The sequence below is a fragment of the Aotus nancymaae genome, unplaced genomic scaffold (assembly GCF_030222135.1).
Source record: "Aotus nancymaae isolate 86718 unplaced genomic scaffold, 86718_ANA_hifiasm-v0.15.2.pri h1tg000006l, whole genome shotgun sequence".
Lineage (NCBI taxonomy): Eukaryota > Metazoa > Chordata > Mammalia > Primates > Aotidae > Aotus > Aotus nancymaae.
The window spans coordinates 79,854,437-79,877,178 of record NW_026988417.1 but is presented as its reverse complement, the minus strand read 5'-3'; the positions used below and the strand labels follow the sequence as shown (position 1 = coordinate 79,877,178).

Genomic DNA, 22,742 nt, shown 5'->3' with positions numbered 1-22,742 from the left:
TCAATCTGGACAATTTAAAATCAAAAACAGAAAGAACAGCTAGAGGGTACAGCGATAAAGCAAAGAGTATGGATAATTACATTATCATCTTAGACCATGAGAAGTTGATGAGAAAAGAATGTAAAAGGTAAAGTTATAAGTAATATATTAATATAAGATACATGATAAAGATATTTAGATATATTAAACAGAAGTAAAAATACAGCATGGTCTTGAACTGCACAAGTCCACTGACATGTAGATTTTCTTCCATCTCAGAGACATTAAGACTTTACTCTTTCACTCAGCATCAAGAGGATGAGAATGAACAGTGGTGACTTTTAAGGGAGGTAGTAGTGGAAAGAGGACAGGAGGGGAGTTCTAGAGAACTGGTCTTTATCTGTTACACAAAGGTGTTTACTTTGTGAAAAAACTCTAAACGGCCAGGTGCAGTGGCTCATGCCTTTAATCCCAGCACTTTAGGAGGCTGAGGCAGGTGGATCACGAGGTCAGGAGATTGAGACCATTCTGGTCAACATGGTAAACCCTGTCTCTACCAAAAATACAAAGGGCATGGTGATGCATGCCTGTAATCCCAGCCACTCAGAATGCCGAGGCAGGAGAATTGCTTGAACCAGGGAGTTGGACTGCACTCCAGCCTGGTGACATAGCGAGACTCCATCACAAAAAGAAAAAAGAAAAGAAAAGAGAAAGAGAAAGAAAGAAAGAGGGGAGGGAGAGAGAAAGAGAAAGAAAGAAAGAAAGGAAGGAAGGAAGGAAGGAAGGAAGGAAGGAAGGAAGGAAGGAAGGAAGGAAGGAAGGAAGGAAAGAAGGAAAGAAAATGCCCTAAACTAGGCTGGGGGTGGTGGTTCATGCCTGTAATCCCAGCACTTTGGGAGGCAGAGGCAGGCAGATCGCCCAAGGTCAGGAGTTCGAGACCAGCCTGGCCAACAGGGAGAAACCCCGCTCCTACTAAAAAAAAGTATAAAATTAGCTGGGTGTGGTGGCGTGTGCCTGTAATCCCAGCTACTTGGGAGGCTGAGACAGAAGAATCACTTGAACCCAGGAGGCAGAGGTTGTCATGAGCCAAGATGGCACCATTGCATTTCAGTCTGGGCAATAAGAGCAAAACTCCATCGAAAAGCAAAGAAAGTAAAAGAAAGAAAAGAGAAAAAGAAAAAGAAAAGAAAGTACACTAAACTGTACTAAGAATGTTTGCCTTTTTCAGTCTGTTATACTCCAATAACAATTTTTATAAAGAACTATTAAAGGGGGAAGGGGAAGCAAGGTGGAAGAAACACAAGTGAGCTCAAATTGAACAATGTCAAGTGCTGATAAATCTGGAAGTCACAGAATAAGCTTATTATTTGTAAGAACTAAAACAAATATTGTCTTTGCACATTACATTAATATTCTGTCCACGCTTATGACTTTTGATAGCCCTGAGCAAAGTAAGGGTTCACGCTCAGACTTCAATTTAGTTTGAATGATTAGAGCTGCATACTCAATACACATCTGTTTCCTTTGCAAATATGTCCTAGTCCTGGACCAGTTCCACATGAATTTGATGTTTTTTTTTCTGGGCAACTAAAAGATTAAATACCTATCATGATTAAACATTTAAACAAGTGAGCTACTGGTGCTCACGCCTGTAATCCCAGCACTTTGGGAGGCTGAGGCGGGTGGATCACGAGGTCAAGAGATCGAGACCATCCTGGTCAACATGGTGAAACCCAGTCTCTACTAAAAATACAAAAAAAATTAGCTGGGCACGGTGGCGCGTGCCTGTAATCCCAGCTACTCAGGAGGCTGAGGCAGGAGAATTGCCTGAACCCAGGAGGCGGAGGTTGCGGTGAGCCGAGATCGCGCCATTGCACTCCAGCCTGGGTAACAAGAGCGAAACTCCGTCTCAAAAAAAAAAAAAAAAAAAAAAAGTAGAGCTTTTTAAAGGCTACCAGAGGTTTACCACTTGTACTAGGTACTAAAATTAAAAGGACCATACTGGGGAGGTGAGGCGCTAGAAATGAGAAAAGTAACAAATAATAAAAACAGCTCTGTAATTGCTAGAATGTTACTACAAGGGGCAGTTACCCATCCAAACTTAATAATTAGCAAAACCAAAAAACATATATAAGTAATAGAATATAGAATATCTTTTTTATTTAAGTTCTGGGATACACGTGCAGAACATGCAGGTTTGTTACATAGGTATACCCGTGTCATGGTGGTTTGCTGCACCTATCAACCCATCATCTAGGTTTTAAGCTATAGTATCTTTTTAATCATGCCAATAATAATACTTTTACCCACTATAATTGATTCATCTACCAGAAATAACACAGGATCCAACGTCAATAACTAAACCCTTTTGAAAACTCAGATCTCCACAAAAATCTTACAACTGAAATGTAAAATTTCTTCATCTCCCTTAAATTTTCACCAGTCTGATATCTACATTTTTAAAGGAGGACATATTAATAGCCTACAGTAGTCAACTCTCTCTAACTGATGAATTCAAAAGGATTCTAATCAAAATGCCAACAATAATTTTTCTAGAAAATAAATTACTTCAGAGAACACTGGGAAGCATAATGAAATATGAATAGTGATGAAAACTCTAAAAATGAGAATTACAAATATGCCTGAATATTAAGACATATAAAGATACAGTGAAACCATATGCCACAGTCGCCAACTCATCAATGGAGCAAAAGACAGTTCAACAACAGACTCAAGACTGTGATAAAATTTAGACACAGCATTTGAATCTGTGGAGAAAACATAGGTGATTTAATAAATAATGTAAAACAATTGTCTAGCTTTTTGCTAACAACAACAAAAAAAGGTTCCCTAACATCCTCCATCTTTACCTTTTCTTATTAATATGAAAATGTACAACATATATTTAAGTTAATTACATATGGACCAAAATACTAAAAAGTCAAAGATGTAAAATGGGTTGCAAGTTAAGAGGGTCAAGCAGCTAACTAAATGTGTGCATCTGGCTGCGTAGAGAACTATAATAAACTGGAAAGCGTCAGTGCTTTCTCAACTTTTTTTTTTTACATCAAGTCTGTGGGGCAAACGGACAAAGCAAATGTCTGTAGGAGGAAATTAGATAGGAGCTCTGGCTGACCTTTAGGCTGGGGGGAATCAACATCAGGGCACACCTGAAAAGCATTTGATGGCATACCACTTGGGAAGTTCTGAATTAGAAAGCCTGTGTTCTGCTTAAAAGAGCTGAAGCTATTCAATTCTGTCTGAGCATTTCTACATGGCAATGAAAGCCCAGGGTTGCTAAATCTTAAATTTTTCATGAGACAATAGAAGATTGTTAGGTAAAAACATTGGCAGATAATTTCTTTCAGAATTCTGTGACAGGCCAATCAAAACCCATATGTTGACCAGATCTGTCCCACAGGCCACCAGCTTACAAGTTCTGATTTAAATGCAAAAAATGAAATAGTACAAGTGCCAGCGAAGAACACATGCCATTATTTTCACAATCTTGGAGTAGGAGAAACCTTTCCAAGCACAATCAAAGCCAGAATCCATAAAGGACAAGACACTCAATTTCATAAAAAAGTAAAACATATGTGACACCCAACATCATGAATAAACCTGAAGACAAATGACAACAGCTTTCCCTCAGGCTCTAGCAGAATATGAATTGCAGCAGCCGGGGTCAATTGTCTTCCCTTTGGTGAGGGGAAGGAGTATACCAAGTTTAATAGCCCCACAATGATGACCAGGAATTGAATAATTTCCTAAATAAACCAGAAATGGGGAGAGGTAGGAGAACATTTGGGATGGTCCACAATTGCAGCCACCATCACCTATTCTGCTGCATTATAAATATTAGTTGAATGTCTGAGTCTACATTTCTTATACTTTAATGTTTTTATTTTTTAGACTAGTCAAATGCAGTAGCAAGAAGAGGGAAAAGAATTCTATCATAAATAGAAATTAAGGCATGGTGGCTCACATTTGTAATCCTAGCACTTTGGAATGCTGAGGCAGGTGGATCACTTGAGGTCAGGAGTTTGAGACCAGCCTGGCCAACACGGTAAAACCCCATCTCTACTAAAAAGACAAAACTTAGCTAGGTGTAGTGGCGTGTGCCTGTAGTCCCAGCTACTTGGGAGGCTGAGGCAGCGGCATCAAGCCAAGATCACACCACTGCACTCCAGCCTGAGCAACAAGAATGAAACCCTGTCTGTAAAAATTAAAACGGGCCAGGTGTGGTGGCTCATGCCTATAATCCCAGCACTTTGGGGGACCAAGATGGGAGGATTACAATGTCAGGAGTTTGAGACCAGCCTGGCCAATATGGTGAAACCCTGTCTCTACTAAAAATAGAAAAATTAGCTGGGCTTGGTGGCACATGCCTGTAGTCCCAACTGGTCAGGAGGCTGAGGCAGGAGAATCGCATGAACCCGGGAGGCAGAGGTTGCAGTGATCTGAGATAGTGCCACTGCACTCCAGCCTGGGTGACAGGGTAAGACTCTGTCTCAAAATAATAAAATAAAACAAAATAAATAATTAGAAATTATGATAAAAGTAACAATTAAAAAAACTCTGTAATTGCTAGAATGTTACTTTAAGGGACAGTAGTAACATTAAAAAACATTTAATAGGCCAGGTGTGGTGGCTCATGCCTGTAATCCCAGCACTTTGGGAGACCAAGGCGGGCAGATCATCTGAGGTCAGGAGTTCAAGACCAGCCTGGCCAAGATGGTGAAATCCCGTCTTTACAACAACAACAAAAAAAACATTTAATAGTCAGCCGGGCATGGTGGCTCACCTGTAATCCCAGTACTTTGGGAGGCTGAGGCAGACAGATCATGAGGTCAGGAGTTCAAGACCAGCCTGGCCAATAAGGTGGAACACCATCTCTACTAAAAATACAAAAAAAATTAGCTGGACATGGTGGTGCCTTCCTGTAATCCCAGCTACTCTGGAGGCTGAGGCAGGATAATTGCTTCAGATGGGACCCAGGAAGCGGAGGCTGCAGTGAGCCAATATCATGCCACTGCACTTCAGCCTGGACTACAGAGAGACTCCAATTCAAAAAAAAAAAAAAAAAGTAATACGTTTTTGGCCAGGCATGGTGGCTCATGGCTGTAATCCCAGCACTTTGGGAGGCAGAGGCAGTAGGATCATCTGAGTTCAGAGGTTCCAGATCAGCCTAGCCAACATGGTGAATCCCAGCTACTCGGAAAGCTGAGGAAGGAGAATCACCTGAAACTGGGAGGAGGAGGTTGCTTGCAGACAACTGAGATCACATCACTGCACTCCAGCCCAGGCAACAGAGTGAGACTGCATCTCAAAAAATGATAATAATAATAATAATAATAATGTTTTTGAATAGCTAATAGTTTAAATAAAAACTAATCAGTGATAATAACAATTCTTTCTGGATGTCAAATGAGTTACTGTTTAAAATTGCTTCAAAATGTTAATATGATCCCCTCAATCAACACTGATCAATTAGCATATGCAAGAAGGCACTAAATTGTGCGTGCAGAGTTGGAGGGAGAGATGTGAAAGGGACAAAATACGAACATGAAGGAATTCCCTCCTTCATGGCTCTCATAATGAGGTGGATTTATTTATTTATTTCAAGCACAGGCTGAACATGTATACACTTTCCCCAAATCAGTGCAATCTTGTTATCTTCAGCACAGCATTAGAATGCTGATTTAGTCATTTAAATTAACATCCACATTTTAAAGGAATGAGTTAAGAGACTCAGAGATTGCTAGATTTAAAATAAAATACGTATCCAGTCCAACAAGTTTGATTTCATGTAGAGAAAACTGAAAATTTCAAACATTTTCCTGCAATAGTGAGGTCTTAAGTTGCAAAAATGAAAAAGATCAAACTCATTCATTGAAAAGTGGATTATAAAATTAAATAACACCATGTCTTTGAATCAAAGATTCCATGCTTACCTGCTGCCACTGCTGTTGACTCTTTCCGTAAACGCCATTGCTTCCAGTCAGTGGAAAGTGGCAAGTTTGTTCATCTGAAAGAGAAACAAACAGCAGCCAGTGAACATTAGCCTATGAGTAAATTCATGGGTACACATGACCTGTAAGAAACCTTACCGGAGACAGAATTCAAAGTTCTCATTTGAATTAGAAAATGGTTCTTCAATTCCCAAGTTTCATGAACAAACTATCTAGCATATATTAAAGGTCAATTGCGCTTTTTGAGGCTGCTTCTCAGAGCCATCTCGGCAAGAAAACAATATGCACATGTTACCATGAGGAGGAGGGGGAGGAGGAAAGGAAATACCATTCCCCTGGTGCCTGCTTTGTGCCAAGCATTGTGTTAAATATAAATAAGCCCTTTTTAAAATGACACTTCATTAATACATTACAATAAAGATGCAAGGCGGATATTAATATCCCATTTTATAGATAAGAAAATTAAGACTCAAAATCATAAAGAAAAAAAAACAAGAAAATGGAGACTCAGTTTTAAGTAATCTGCCTAAGGTCACAGGTTGTGTCATCATCCTCACTAGAATTAAAAGAAAGAAAAGATAAGAGTGTCAAATATGCAAGAGAAAGGAAATCAACAGGTCATCTTCACATAAGAATGCAACACTTAACAAGAAAAGTGGGTCCCGGTAACAACCAGTCTTAAGATTTTACTTTTTTACTTCCACTCATAAAAGATACTTAATCAAAAAAAAAATAAAAATAAAAAAATAAACTATTAAGTATTCTCTCAAAACAAGACTGAATTTTGGGGGGCAAATTATTGTCCATTATTATCCAATCTGGGCAGCTAGTCTTGGTACTATCTTGTGTAACTCTGGAAACAGCCTCTCTTTATAGTTAACACTGTCTACAGCTGTTTCCTTTTCCCTCTCTAGTGAGTATTTAGAAATTGACTACACTTACCCTAACTTGCATTAAATAGTTTGTTTTACTTTCCAAACATCCTTAAGGCAAAGATATGTTACTAAATTATCTTAGTACAGACTTGACAAACCATTTGATACAAATGGAAACACATTAAATTTGTAATCATTTCAACTTGCCTGCTAAGAGACTGTTACAACTTTGGCTGAGGTTGAAACACTGAATATAGTCCTTCTTAGCTCTATTCTTACTCCTGATAAGGTCTTTTATCTTCCTCTCCAGGAAATTTAAATTGCTGACTTGCTAACTACAATGTTTCCATACTAGCAGACATAATTTGTCACTCTATCTCCTCTCTCAGAAGACTGTAACATGGATGTTGCAAATATTCTAGTTACACTAGCAGAGATCTACCTTTTTCAGGGTCAAACATGTTTTAGAGTCACTCCTCTGACTAGCAACAGTGGCGCCCTAGGCAAGTTTTCTCAGTTCTCCAACTCAATTCCCCTCTTCTCCCTCCCCTTCTCTCACCACTTACTCTCTCTCACGTTCTCCTTTTTTTCTTTCTCTGAATCCCTCACTCTACCCCAGCCTGCCTTTACTGCTCACACTTTCTCTCCCTTTACTTGCAGGCATGCAGTAAGTGATCAATAAAACACTACTGTATTCCTGTTGGCATTATTCTTCATAACACCTCTGTAGAGGGACGGTAGTTCCCCACATGACCCTCCCAATGAAGATGCTCAACCTGCTTACAGCTCAACAGCACCCACCTCTACGGCTCTTTGATAGAGAGTAGTAACAGTAAGAAAGGAGGCAGATTGGTCTGTTGGGTGGATATCAATCTGAAAGGGGTCCTGAGTTCACCTGTTTGTTCACTGATTCACGGAACCAGTAAATGTATCCCAAGCATCTGCTCTAAACCAGGTACTAAGAATAAAGAGAGTGGGCTGGGTGTGGTTGTGGTGGTTCACGCCTGTAATCCCAGCATTTTGGGGGGCAGGGTGGGCTGAATGTTTGAGCTCAGGAGTTCAAGACCAGCCTGGGCAACATGGCGAGAACCCATCTCTACTAAAAATAATAAGTAAATAAATAAAATAGCTGGATGCGGTGGTTCATGCCTGTGGTCCTAGCTACTCAGGAAGCTGAGATTGGAGGGCTGCTTGAGCAGGAATGTGGGTGGGTGGGGGTGGGGTGGGGGGATGATGTAGATTGCAGTGAGCTAAGATTGTGCCATTGCCCTTCAGCCTGGGTAACACAGCAATGCCCTGTCTCAAAAAAAAAAAATAAAAAATAAAAATAAATAGTGTGAAGAAAAGACTCTTGCTACCACTGAGCTTACATACTAAGAAGGTAAGCAAAAACATGTTCAGTAAAATATACAGATGTTAGAAAAGCAAAATGGGAGTATAGAGTGCCAGAGAAGAATCAAGGTAAGGTATTGCAGTTTTATGTAGGGTGGTCAGAGAACACAACATTTGAGCAAAGACTTAAAATGAGGAGCAAGCCGTGGAAATCTGCAGTGAAAAAGAGTCCTAGAGACTGATAAGTAGACAAGTGAAGGAGTGAGCAACCCCCTAGGTCTCACCACTCAGGAGCACTACATTCTTGGGTAGGTGAGTGGGGTTCAAAGTGAGAGAGAACACAGTTCCCAAGGAATCCAGCCCCTGGACACAGCCAGGGACCTGTCTGTGCAACTAAAACCCTTCACTTTGCTAGGAGGCTTGATCTTTCCCATAGAGGGAGACAGGGGCAGGAAGACTGCATCATCAGATTACTGACCGATATCTCCATTGTGTCTCACAAAAAACACCAAAATCAGAGGGTGATGTGTGATTTCCATAGCTGTTAAGAAGAGGCCATGCAACTCAGATATATACTACAATACATTATGAATGTTAGGTTATGTTAAGTTTGAATGTTGGCCTATCATAGTCAGGAAATTATTATTCTAAACCACCACTAAGAAAGAAATTTACTTTGGGAGGCCAAGGTGGCTGTATCACGAGGTCAAGAGATCGAGACCATCTTGGTCAACATGGTGAAACCCTGTCTTTACTACAAACACAAAAAATTAGCTGGGCATGGTGGCACGTGCCTGTAATCCCAGCTACTCAGGAGGCTGAGGCAGGAGAATTGCCTGAACCCAGGAGGCAGAGGTTGCAGTGAGTCAAGACTGCACCATTGCACTCCAGCCAGGGTAACAAGAGCGAAACTCTGTCTCAAAAAAAAAAAAAAAGAAAGAAATTTAGCATTTCTTCAGTTTAGCAATTTTCCTTTAAGTAATCGCTCTTTATAATATAGTCATATGTGGCTGGGCGAGGTGGCTCACACCTCTAATCCCAGCACTTTGGGAGACCGCGGCGGGTGGATCACCTGAGGTCAGGACTTCAAGATCAGCCTGATCAACAAGGAGAAACCCCGTCTCTACTAAAAATACAAAATTAGCTGGGCGTGGTGGTGCATGCCTGTAATCCCAGCTACTTGAGAGGCTGAGGCAGGAGAATCACTTGAACCCAGGAGGTGGAGGTTGCGGTGAGCCAAGATCACGCCATTGCACTTCAGCCTGGGCAACAAAAGTGAAACTCCATCTCAAAAATAATAATAATAAAGTAAAATATAATCACATGTGTACAAGGAGGTAGATGCAAAATATTGTTTGTAAGAGTAAGAAAACTGGTAACAACCCAGTACATATCATCAAAAAAATGGCTAAATCGATTATGATACAGCATAATGAGATGCCTTATAACATAAAAAAGAACCACATAGGTTTATCTAAGCAAGATCTAAATAAAATGAACAATGTGAGCCAATTTTTTATGCTTTATTATTATGTTAAAGTTTATACATACACACAAAGTTTGGAATAACATATACCAAACTGTTAATAGTAGCTTTCTGGAAAGGGGGGAGATTTGGTGAAGAGGCCAGAGCAGGAGATGTGAAAGGGCACTTTCATCTTTTATTCTGAATGCTATCAATTTTTCATTATAATCCTCCACGGGCCAAGCATGGTGGCTCATGCTTGTAATCGCAACACTTTGAGAGACTGAGGTAGGAGGATTGCTTAAGCCCAAGAGTTCAAGATCAGCCCTGGCAACACAGTGACACCCTGTCTCTACAAAAAAATTGAAAAATTAGCCAGGCATGCTGCATGATGGCACAAGCCTGTAGTCCTAACTACTCAGGAAGCTGAGGCAGGAGGATTGGTTGAGACCGGGAAGCTGCCATGAACTGTGATCTGTGCCACTACACTGCAGCCTGGGTAACAGAGTAAGACCCTGTCTCAAAGGGGAAAAAAAAAAAAAAAAAAGGTGAAAGGCCAGGCAAGCTGGCACGTCTGTGGTCCCAGCTACTCAAAAGACTGAGGTGGGAGGGTAGCTTGAACCCAGCAGGTGGAGGCTACAGTGAGCTGTGATCACACCACTGCACTCTAGCCTGTGTGAAAGAGCAAGGCCCTGACTCACGATAAAAAATAAAAAATAAATTAAAAAAAGGAAAAGAAAATAGGGAAGATACTAACTTGGTTCTATTTAAAAACAGAGTAGTGTTGTACAGCAGAAAGAAGCTAGGCTCAAGTGAGCTGCATGATCACCTTGGACAAGTTAAGTTCTATCAGCTTCAGTGCCCCTATGTGTAAAATGGACAGCTTCCTACCTTCCAGAGTAACTCAGAAGCACACATTATATCACCTCGCTAAAATACCTAACACACTGACACATAGTAGCAGCTATATCCACATTAATTTTTTTTTTTTTTTTTTTTTGAGAGAGTCTCACCCTTTAGCCCAGGCTGGAGTGCAATGGCACGATCTTACTACAACTTCCACCTCCCATATTCAAACAATTCTCTTACCTCAGCCTCCCAGGTACCTGGGATTACAGGTGCCCGCCACCATGCCCAGCTGATTTTTGTATTTTTAGCACAGACAAGGTTTCACTATGTTGCCCAGGCTGGACTCGAACTCCTGACCTCGTGATCTGCCCGCCTCAGCCTCCCAAAGTGCTGGGATTACAGGTGTGAACCACTGTGCCCAGCCCCACATTAAATTTTATGTGAATGATGCAGACTTTATTTTAGAATGTTCCATGGCAGGAATGTACATTACTATCTAAGTGACCCTTCTATTGTCCTTCTACCCTCTCTTGCTAACTCAATTAAAAATTATTCAAAAATTAAAATGTCATGTGTATCAAACTGCTTTTCTTCCCCAAATAGATAAAATAATTCACAATTCAAGAGTGTGTATATACATATATGTGTGACTATATACACATATGTAAATTTTATGGACACTCACCCCACATACATACATAAACAGAGAAAAAGGGAGAAGATGAATGTAAAAAAAAAGACTCAAGAATTTTCAGCCGGGCGTGGTGGCTCACACCTGTAATCCCAGCACTTTGGGAGGCTGAGTCTGGCAGATCATGAGGTCAGGAGTTAGAGACCAACCTGACCAACATGGTGAAACCCCATCTCTACTAAAGTAAATACAAAAAGTAGCCAGGTGTGGTGGCATGCACCTTATAATCCCAGCTACTCAGGAGGCTGAGGCAGGAGAATCACTTGAACCCAGGAGGCGGAGGTTGCAGAGAGCCGAGATCGTGCCACTGCACTTCAGCCTAGGTGACAGAGCAAGACTCCATCTCAAAAAAAAAAAAAAAAAAAAAAAAAAAGATATTTTCAAATATTCTGTTCACTTAAGTCATTAAGCGTTTCCAAACCTAGCACGCATGCTCTGGGGAACCTACTCTCAAAAATCTTTATGACATGCGGTATAAGGTGAATGAGATATCTCATTCACATTCAATGCATGAAGAGGAGAAGAGGAAGGTGTAGCTGTGCCTACCACATTTGTCAATTTTTGTCAAAAATGGAAAATCCTTCCCAAAAATGTTGACTATCAAAAAACAAGAACTAGGTCACCTGGGCTCTTCCAGCTTTAAAGGAAGCAGCTAGCTGTAAGACCTTGAGAAAATTATTATTCTTCTCTAAGGCCTCAGCTTTCTCATCAGTAATATGGGGCTTCATGGGATTGTTGTCAGGTTACATAAAATAGTGTTTGTAAAAGTTTGAGCACAATGACTGGCTCATAGTAAACATTCAATAAATGGCAGTAGTTGTTCTAGTTACTTTTTTGGCTGGCCAAACCATGTGCTCAGGCAACTCCATACATTGGGAAGCCTTTTTTTTTTTTTTTTGAAACAGGGTCTCACTCTGTCGCCCAGGCTGGAGTGCAGTGGCACAGTCATGGCTCACTGCAATGTCCACCTTCTGGGCTCAAGCAAACCTCCCACCTCAGCCTTCAGAGTAGCTGGGACTACAGATGTGTGCCACCAGGCCTGGCTAATTTTTGTACTTTTTGTAGAGACAGGAGTTTACCATGTTGCCCAAGCTGGTCCCAAAAATGCTGGGATTACAGATGTGAGTGACTGTACCCAGCCTGGGAAGCTTTTAACTGGACAAACAGAGCAAGTAGTTCCCCAGTCTCAGGACCACAATCTAGTTTCCAAAGGAGAATATGAGAAAAATTACTCTGTCCAAAGACCAGAGGCCTCTAGGTTGGTTAGTCCCTTGTCATCTATACTTCTCCTTTACCCATGCATACCTTCCAGGAGTAACAGTCTCTTGGTAATAGGCAATGTGTCAGGGATAAGTCATGGGTCATACATTCTGTTTTAGTCTGATTCTCCAGAACTCTGCCCCAAGTAAAGAGTTCTACCCCTGGAGATCATAATCTCCCAGGACCCTAAACTGACATGATCATCTACAGTTCCTCTAAGCCTTCCAATACCATATTAACCTCACAATCTCAGAAATCCATAAAGGAATACAATTTCCTCTATCTCTTCTCTACTTTGAAGTTTTGTTCAATGGGGTTCTGCTGCTACACTATACTCAAGTACACATCCCACGTATTGTTGGCTCCCTCTGGTCATTAGGTGCTCAGTTCATTGATACATTCTCAGAGAGGCCTTCCCTGACTCTCAAAGCTAATGTAACAGTGGTGTGCCCTCAATGACTCTCTCCAGCCAACCCACAACTCTCAACTCCGTTATGCTTATTATATGGGTTAGGAATGTGTTTAGCTGCAAGTAACAACTGCTTAAATTAATAGAGGTTTATGTTTCTCCTACAGCAAGTCTAGAAGACGGTAGCTACTGGCATGGTGTTAGCTATGCAAAGAGGGCATCAAGAACTCTGGCTTTTTCTGCTCTGCCTATTTAGCATGTTGTCTTTATGCTTGTCATCTTATGGTACATCCTATGAATGAGATATCTCGGCTGGGCGTAGTGGCTCACACCTGTAATCCCAGCACTTTGGGAGGCCAAGGTGGGCGGATCACCTGAGGTCAGGAGTTCAAGACCAGCCTGGCCAACATGATGAAAGCCCATTTCTACACATATATAAAAAAAAAAAAATTAAAAAAAAAAAAAGAAAAAAGATGAATAAGATCTCTCATTCACATTTAATGCACAAAGAAGAGAAGAGGAAGGTGTGGCTGTGCCTGCCATCTTTGTCTACTTTGTAAGAAATGGAAAATCCTTCCCAAAAACGTTGACTGTCAAAAAACCGGAACTAGGTTACTTGGGCTCTTCTAGCTTTAAAGGAAGCAGGTAAATCAAGATACAAACTGTCATCGCTGAGAACAAACATGATCTATCACCTAAGACTGAACAAATGTAGCAATTAAAGTTCTCTTAGTAACAACAAAAACAAACAGGAATGGCTACTGAGTAGGAAAATAACAGTGCTGGCCACACTTCTATTTTTTCATAGTACTTAACTACTATCTGGAGTTAACTTATGTTAAATCAATAAATAAATGTTTATTGCTCATCTGTGACTCATTGCTTAACTGGACAGATGAGTCACCTAATTCTGTGTAACCATAAAGAAGCTGGGATACACAGAAAAGCACATGGATATTGGTGGTAAATGTGTCTGCCTCATTCCCTGTGGGCCAGTAAAATATCATACAAGGCATTGTCCCCATTTCAGAATTTGGACCCTTACAAAAATTTCTTAGAACAAACTCAAAGTTTGCAATTTATTCAAAGTAAACCAATTATTTCATCTTATGAGACAATATTTACCATAAAAAAAAGACTAAGAACACAATTTCTTCCTTCAGGAATAATAACAACAAACATTTATGTAGCACTTACTATGCTCTGCTCCAAGAACTTGCCAAATCTTAGTACCTTTAATCTATTCAACTACTGAATAAAGGAGATACTGCTATATTGCTCACTCCATTTTATAAGGAAAAAAACTGATTGGAAAGGTTTTGAGAGACAATTTCTCCATGGGTCTGTGGTATTTGTGCATATTTTTACAAAGAGGCATCAACTGTCTTTGTTTTGTTTCAGATTATCTTTTTTGAGACAGGGTCTTGCCCTGTTGCCCAGGCTAGAGTACAGTGGTAGGATCTCAGCTCACTGTAGACTAGGTAAAAGCTCAAACAATCCTCCGGCCTCAGTGTCCCAAGTAGCTGGGACCACAGGCATGCAACACTATGTCTGGCTATTTTTAAAAAATTATTTTCTAGAGTCAGGATCTCACTGTGTTGCTCAGGCTAGTCTCAAACTCCTGAGCTCATGCAATCCTCCCACCTCGGCTTACCAAAGTGCTGCCATTACAGGCATGAGCCAATGCACCTGGCTATTCCAAATTATCTTTAAAAACGTTTCTATGGTGAACAGCCTTGGAAAATAGGGATAGTCTCCTAAAGCTAAGGGCAACATGTTTACTATGCAGTATAATCAAGATAAAACTCTCCTTTCACAGGTTTTTGTTTGTTTGTTTTCAGACAGAGTCACATTCTGTGGCCCAGGCTGGAGTGCAGTGTCTCGATCTCAATCTCAGCTCACTGTAACCTCCACCTCCCAGTTTCAAGTGATTCTCCTCCCTCAGCCTCCTGAGTAGCTGGGATTACAGGCACCCACCACAATGCCTGGCTAATTTTTATATTTTCAGTAGAGACGGGGTTTCACCATGGTGGTCAAGCTAGTCTCAAACTCCTGACCTCAAGTGATCCACCTGCCTCAGCCTCCCAAAGGGCTGGGATTAGAGGCTCAATGAGCCACCACGCCCTGCCCCTACCTTCACAGGTTCTAATGATAAGGGGACTAGAGGAGAGATAAAATCTCCCATGGAGTGAAAAGCAGACATGCTTACTAACAATTATAAAAGATTAGAGAGGCCACTGCAGTGGCTCACGTCTGTAATCCCAGCACTTTGGGAGGCTGAGGCAGGTGGATCATCTGAGGTTGGGAGTTTGAGACCAGCCTGGCCAACATGGTGAAACCTCGTCTCTACTAAAAATACAAAAAAAGCCACGCGTGGTGCACGCATGGTGGCAGGCACCTGTGATCCCAGCTATTCAAGTGGCGGGGCTGAAGAATTGCTTGAACCTGGGAGGCAGAGGTTGCAGTGAGCCTAGATTGCACCCTGCACTCTAGCCTGGGCGACAGAGTGAGTCTCTGCATCAAAAAAAAAAAAAAAAAAATTAGGATTCCCTACACTTAGGATTCCCTTCCTGTTAATGCAACCCACTGTTTTTGCATGTGTAACTTGGCTCTTTTCCTCTCTTCACATAACCCTTTGGAAAACTGGGGCTTAGGAAACTAGAAAATGTTGATATTCTGGCTACAGCTATCTTGATGAGTGATAAAGTCATTCTCTTCTAGCCCAGGGGTCCATGAAACTGTGGCAGGTAAGTTTTTTAGCTTGAGAGTGGGGTAAAATCTCAGACTTCACAGGTGGTGGTGTCGTTGTTGTTTAAAGAAGGGATCTCACTTTGTTGCCCAGGCTAGTCTCAAATTTCCTGGGCTCAAATGATCCTCTTGCCTCTGCCTCCCAAAGTGCTAGAATTACAGGCATAAGCAGCAGTGCTCAGTCAGCCTTCATAGTTCTTGACAAAAAGTAATTTGCCTAAGGTCTGACAGCTAGTAGGTAGCATATCCAAGATTCAAACCCAAGCTGTCTGACTCAGAAACCTTTTTAAACTCTCTGCTACACTGCAGTGGTTCTCAAAGTGGTGTTCCAGAAATAACAGCATCAGTATCAGCCTCAAACATGTTACACATGCAAATTCTTGGGCACTACCCTAGACCTGCTGGATCAGAAACTTGGGGGATGGGTAAGAGGAGCACATCTGTGCTTTCACAAGCCTTCCAGGAGTATATTACAGGTCTGAGAACCACTGCCAGACTGCACATACTCACTGTATTTATAAGAGAGAAGGAAATGGTATGAGTATATCCTGATTTACATAGGGATATGCTCTCAAAAATTTATGAACTGACCTTTCACAAGTTGAATAATAGTTTTCAAGCACTAAGAGAGCTAGTCTGCAAGGCCCTGTATTTAAATTTTAGGAAGGTAAGGATTCTTCTCTAATGCAAATAAACACCACGTGTCTATTAAAGAGGTCTGCATAATTTTTTCCTTTGGAGGCACAAATGTTCAAAATCCTAAATGAAAATACTTGTTTTTATGCCCATAATGATCAGAAAGAATTACTTACCCAAGGATAAACACTATTTATATTTTAGAGTCAATCTGTAATTCTTGAAAAACAGGAAACCACATATCAACATAGCCAACACAGTGTACCATAGCAGAAAGGGCACCAGGCTTTGAGTCACAGAGTCAAGTCACTTAACTTCTTCAACTCAATTTCCTGATTTTAAAATGGAAAATGAATTCCAACTTCAGAGTTGCAATTAGGCTTAAATGATTATGCCATGTGAAAGCTGTTGGTAAACAGTTAAGTGCCAACATTAGTTCCACCTGCACAGGCCCTTGCTCTTTGTTGATCATGTTACCATCACAATTTCTCCAATACTTAGGATACTCTCTGGCTCACAGAAGGTACTCAATACTTATGTGGTATTAGGAATAAACATGAGATATATTAATGATGTAATTGATTCCTTCAGGCACTATTTGTCACAATAATCTCAGTCTTTTTATAGGAAAAAGTCACTCCAGCAAGAAATCCTTAGTCATGTTTAAAATGGGCCAGATAATTTAAGAAAATCAGCTGAGTTTCTTCCCTTCGGAATACTACCAAAGTTCTGTCCCAAGGCATACCACAGAAACTCCTATTAGTAACCCTGATGACCTTGGGGTCTCCTGGTGTCAAGTCTATAACAATCTGTTGTCCAGATATAAACAATCAGGAATAATGAATGTGTACCTACAAAGAACCACTATTTCACACTTATTTCCATGCTGTGGCAGAATTTTAATAAGTGAATTACAGAGTTTATGTAATTTATTTTAATAAAATCTATGATCCAAATCAACAATATTAAATAAACTTCTACTGTGTATTAAAAAAAGAGACTATCCGAAAGCAACTGCCAATTAAGTATCACTTGGGAAGAGAAACTACTGTTGAATTTATCATTTAATGAGGAAAATCCTTTTTTTTTGAGACAGAGTCTTGCTATGTGGCCCAGGCTGGAGTGCAGTGGCGCCATCTCAGCTCACTGCAACCTCCACCTCTGGGATTCAAGCCACACTCCTGCCTCAGCCTCCCGAGCTGGGATTACAGGCGCAAGTCATCATGCCCAGCTAATTTTTGTATTTTTAGCAGAGATGGGGTTTTGCCATGTTGGTCAGGCTAGTCTCGAACCCCTGACCTCAAGTGATCTGCCCGCCTCAGCCTCCCAAACTGCTGGAATTATAGCCATGAGCCACCACGCCTGGCCTCAATGAAGTTGCTTAATTTGTACTCTCTCCAACATACTTTCTCGATCTCCTGAAAAATTAGTTAACGGTCTAGAGTCTTGAAATAAAGGAAATTTGGGCCCACAAATTACAGAGAGTTGAACATAGAATGCCTTCCCCTGGCTTTTCAAAAAATATTGAAAACAAGTTTACATTTTCTAAGCTTATTTTTTTCACCCATCTTTTCAACTTTCAAGGCAATAGCAATATGCAACTTCAACCCAACAATCCCTGGCTAAAGTGACTTGTAGGCCAGGGATGGTGGTTTCCACACATAATCTCAGCACTTGGGGAGGCAAAACTGGGAGGATTGCTTGAGCCAGGAGTTCAAGATCCATCTGGGTAACATAGGGAGCCCCCTGAATCTCTATCAAAAGATTTTTTAAAATTAGCTAGGCAGGGTGGCACATGCCAGTAATCCCAGCTACTTGGGAGGCTGAGGAGGGAGGATCCCATGAGCCCAGGAGTTGGAGGTTGCAGTGAGCTATGACTGTGCTCACTCCAGTAGCAGTAGCACTCCAGCCTAGGTGACAGAGTGAGACCCTGTCTCAAAAATAAATAAAGTGACTTGTAGAGGTGCCTGATAAAGACGTAACTCATATATATGTGTTTTAATAGTCTCTTCCAAATTCAATACAAAACCTAATTTAGCAAGTATCTCAGTCAGTTAAAAAAGTAACTTTAAGCTCAACCAGCTCTGTGAAATTCAGTTAAACCAGAGAGGAAAGAAAAGAGACAGCTAGTTTTGATATAGTCTTATTACCCTATAGTGGACCAGTGATTCTGGTGGGAAAAAAAAAAAAAATGCATGCATGTTATGGATGTAGAAGAGAGCAATGTTTAAAATGGCCTGGACTTCTGTCATAAATTCTCAATCTCTAAATGATCTTTGTATTCTAATTTAATACACTGTGATTCTTCAAAATTACATTTTTGTAAAGTTGAAGAGTTAAGCAAATGCCAAAGACACATTCAATCGTTACAGTGAATAAGGCAGATTAATATTTAACAGTTCATTTTCTTCTTGCAGGTGAAAAGCAAAGAATTCACAGCACCATACCTGCAAGTCCTACATCTCCAGCCTCATCATCCTTGTAAGTTACATTTGAGAAAAGTCTCCAATATCTAAACTCCTTTTCCCCAAAAGTCACACTCTATTTGTCTCAAAATGACCAAATCTATCCCAAATTATTTCCTTGGTTCTTTCTCTCCTTAAAAATAGATTAATTCAAATGAGTTTCTCTAGTTTCAAGTACTACTTATCTATTCTCTTGCCTTCTCTCCTCGTCTCCCCTTGGATCGTTTTCCTTTAGTTCTCACCACTGCTTTTCTGCATATTTATTTTCAAATATTTAAATACAATACTTTCCAACATCCACCAGCGACAACACCTTGAAATTAAAGCAGGCAAACCATCCAGAGTTTTCCATTCTCCTGTGAATCTACTTCCAAAATATCCACTCAAGGAATCCTTCCCACTAAAGATGAAAGGCGAGCTAAGGAAATACATTAGACAGAGGAAGTAAACATTGAAACAGGGCCATGCCTAGATATCCTTCAGCCCCAGAGAAAAAAAAAACTAGATTCTTGGGTCCAAAGGTCTTTTTTGTGCCTTTTATCCCCTCCCAGAGGCCGACACCACGCAGGTCTGAGAGACGTATCCCACGCCACCTACCTTCTACACACACTGCATGACCTTGCTCTGAAATAATCTTGCACAAGCAAAATTATCCACACCTCTCAGACTCCTTCGCCTAATGTTTCTGTGCCTCAGTTCCTGAGCTCTTCTCACTTTGCAACTGGCCCAGGGAACACTGGGTCTTCGTCTTAATTTACAGGTTTGCATAGAAGGTTTTAAATCAGTCCGGTTTCTCCGTGAGAAGCCACATCCTACAACGTGCACCAAGGGGGGTTAAAATTATCCCTGCTCCACCCTTAAATAAAACAAATCACTTGGCTGCAATGCCTTTCCCCCAGCAGAGATGGGTTTAAGGGAGATTCGGACACATCTCCACCTCCAAAGCCAAGTGCCTTTCTGGGATGATTTGCATAACAATATGGGGGTGGAGAAGCTCCTGGAAGGTTTCAAACCTAGCAGGATAGTATCGAGCCGCCCGCAGGCGCGTCGCAGATCCATTAATGTAACTACCATTACGCTAAGGTAACGTGTGATTCACACTCCCCACCTTCTCTCCCCTCTCATTCCCCGGCTCCGGCGCTTGCACCGTCGGAGGGCTGGCGGTGCCACGGTCCCAGAGGATGAGACACCCGAAGGAAAAAAGCATCATCAAGAGAAATTAACTAGTTTCATATTCTGAAGACGCCTCTCCCTGTGCCCCAGAAGTCAGTCTCCAACTCCTCCCCTCGCTCTCCGAAGGCTGCAGACCACCGACACACGCCTCCCTCCAGCGCTCACTGAGACGCGACGGGAAGCCCTCATCTCTCTCCACTACAGGCACAGGGGAGGGTCCCGGGGTGCAGGAGAGAAGAACCCCGCCTTTCCCCACCCCCTACCCCGAGAAACTTCTGGGACTCTTAATTACGCAACTCAGAAACCAGGTTCCAACAACGGGACAGCTCTCCGCAAAACGCGGGGTTCACGGGCAGACGTTAGATTTTGGGGGTGGGGTGAGGGAGGAGTATGGGTCTCTTCCCATGTCCCCGTCCCTGTGTTTCTAGGCGCTACCTGCTGCGGGATCGCAAGTAGGGCGGGGAGAGCTCTGCGCCCTCGCCCGTTCTCCCCGAAGGCTCCCACCGGAAAAGTGGGAACGCCAGCGACTTGAGTCAGCGTGCTGGGAAGCCGGCAGAGAGGCGGGGAGAGCCTCGGCTTCCGAGAAGTCCGCGGCGGCGGGGGCCGGGCGGACCGACCCCAAACCCTGGGTGGCGGGGGAGGCGCAGGGCTGCGCTCACCTTCCAGACCCTTCCGTCCTCTAGTCCCGGGTCGGGCGCCCTCGTCACCTCCGCCCTCCCCTGACCTGTTGCGGTGGGAAGGGGCGCGGGTGCTGACTGCGCAGGAGAGCGCGTCCTCCCGGGGCTTGGCCGCGGAACCGTTGACGCGAGAGTGCAGCTCCGGCCGCAACGCGCGCAGGCGGCGGCCGAGTGCGCAGGGGCCGCGCGCGCCCGTCGCTCGCTGGCTGGCTGGTTCGCAGGCTCAGCGCGCCGGCCGCCCGGGACGCCCAGGCCACGCCCTCCAGGCGAGGCCCCGCCCTTCACCCCGCCCCCACCGCCACCTCCCGAGCCGCGGTACCGGGTTCCGCCCCGACCCGCGCCCTCTAGCTGGCGCCACCCAAGCGGCAAGGGACGTCGCGGCCCTCCCGGGACTGGTGGGAGGATCGTGGGGGAGCGACAGCTCAGGACGGAATACGGCAGTGACCGCCCCGGCCGCGAGGGTGACCCTGCCCCGGGCTGCGGTGGGGGCACAGGAACCCTTTCACTTTACGGCGAGATTAAACTCAGGGTCAAGTTCTGAGCAAAAAGTGTCAAGGAGCCTTTTTGCGACCTCCTATACTATTGAAACAGATTCCGTGCCCTTTAAAGGAGATAATAACTAACATCTGGGGAGCGTTTTACAGTTTAGAAAGGGCTTTTCACACACAGGCCTGTTTCATCTTCACAATCTTATGAAACAGATATATTGTTCCCATTTCCCAAATAATGAAACCGAAGCGCTAAAAAGTAAGTATTGTGCTCAATGTCACAGGCTACTAAGTGGCATGGGAAACCAGGTCTCCTGAATCTAGCCTCCGGGTTTCTGCTCTCCACCAGCCCAACCTCAGGAAATTCTAAAAGGTGCAGGGGGCTTTGGCAAATAGACCCGCGGGAAGAAGGGGAAACTTCACGTCTAGTTAAGTCGCTGCCTGATTCCTGCTGTGAACATACCGAGGAAAGCAACAGGCTGTCTTCATTGTGTGGTTGCACCTTCCTTCCTGAAAGGGACGCAGAAAGATTACATCAAATGGCGCAGATGAGATTTCACCCCCATTGTTTTATGGTTTAAAATGGGTGAAGTAATTTGGATGAAGAAAACCACCTTACTTAAATTTAATGTAATGTGTAATGTAAATTAGCATAATGTATGAAAATAAGCCCTTCCCTGCTGTCTCTGTTCTTTCCTCTTTTAATTTTGTCTGTCTCTACTGCTCTGCTCCTCAATTTTTTTATTGCCCGTATAATTGAAAACCTAATCGATGGATATTTGCATTTCCAAATTAAACCTTGGGCTACTTGACTTAATTTCCCATGGATTGTTTTCAAAAATATAACTCTTCGCCCTATTCCATATCCTCCCATTGGGAAATTGATTTACCTAGACAGCTAAAATAATTAAGGTGTCCCTGATGAACCCTGGTGGTATATCTATCTAAGATGAAAGTTTTGGTCATCCCTGAGCAGGGTGGAACAGGAGTCACCTCCAAACTGGGCACCTTTTAAAGGTTTCTAACAGAGACTACTCTCTATTCCAATCAATAACAAATATTTTAACCTATTTGCTATATAATGAATACATTTCATTGTGAAATATATACTAGCATGATAATATTTTATAATCTGGAAACCTTTACCACTTCTTTTTTTGTATTCTTTTTGTATCATCCCATAGTATCTCCTATAGGGCTCTTGAAACTGTGGTCAACTTAGTAAATGATGTTGACAGCGGAAGTGTGATAATTTTATTTTCCTGCCTTTGGAATTGAAGAATGTAATTTTGCAGAAATTTTGTTGAAGATGAAGTAGCTTTGGTTCAGAGTGTAGCTCATTCCATTTATGTGAATATTCTTTTTTTTTTTTTTTTTTTGAGACGGAGTTTCGCGCTTGTTACCCAGGCCGGAGTACAATGGCGCAATCTCGGCTCACCACAACCTCCGCCTCCTGGGTTCAGGCAATTCTCCTGCCTCAGCCTCCTGAGTAGCTGGGATTACAGGCAAGCGCCACCATGCCCAGCTAATTTTTTGTATTTTTAGTAGAGACGGGGTTTCACCATGTTGACCAGGATGGTCTCGATCTCTTGACCTTGTGATCCACCCGCCTCAGCCTCCCAAAGTGCTGGGATTATAGGCATGAGCCGCCGCGCCCGGCGAGCTCCTATTTTCATGAGATTCCAGTGTGGTGGCAGAAGCAAGCAAGTAAATAAATAATTTT

At 42.4% G+C, this 22,742-nt stretch overlaps 1 protein-coding gene across 7 annotated transcripts in view; it reads right to left on the bottom strand.

The window, feature by feature from the left end:
- The window catches only part of AFF1 (ALF transcription elongation factor 1), a 201,481-nt gene extending 180,738 nt beyond the window's left edge, over positions 1–20,743 (bottom strand). For 3 of the 7 annotated variants that reach the window (XM_012437709.2, XM_012437711.2, XM_012437712.2), the window contains exons 1-2: positions 20,514–20,566; positions 5,934–6,007 (exon numbers count right to left, since the gene is read on the bottom strand). In XM_012437709.2, coding sequence (XP_012293132.1) covers positions 5,934–5,971 — 38 coding nt within the window. In that variant the 5' untranslated portion in view covers positions 5,972–6,007; positions 20,514–20,566. Of the gene's footprint in view, positions 1–5,933; positions 6,008–19,278; positions 19,322–20,513 lie in introns of those variants that run through there. The other 4 variants (XM_012437714.2, XM_012437715.2, XM_012437710.3 and 1 more) reach the window with 4 other exon arrangements.
- Between the last annotated feature and the right edge of the window lie 1,999 nt (positions 20,744–22,742).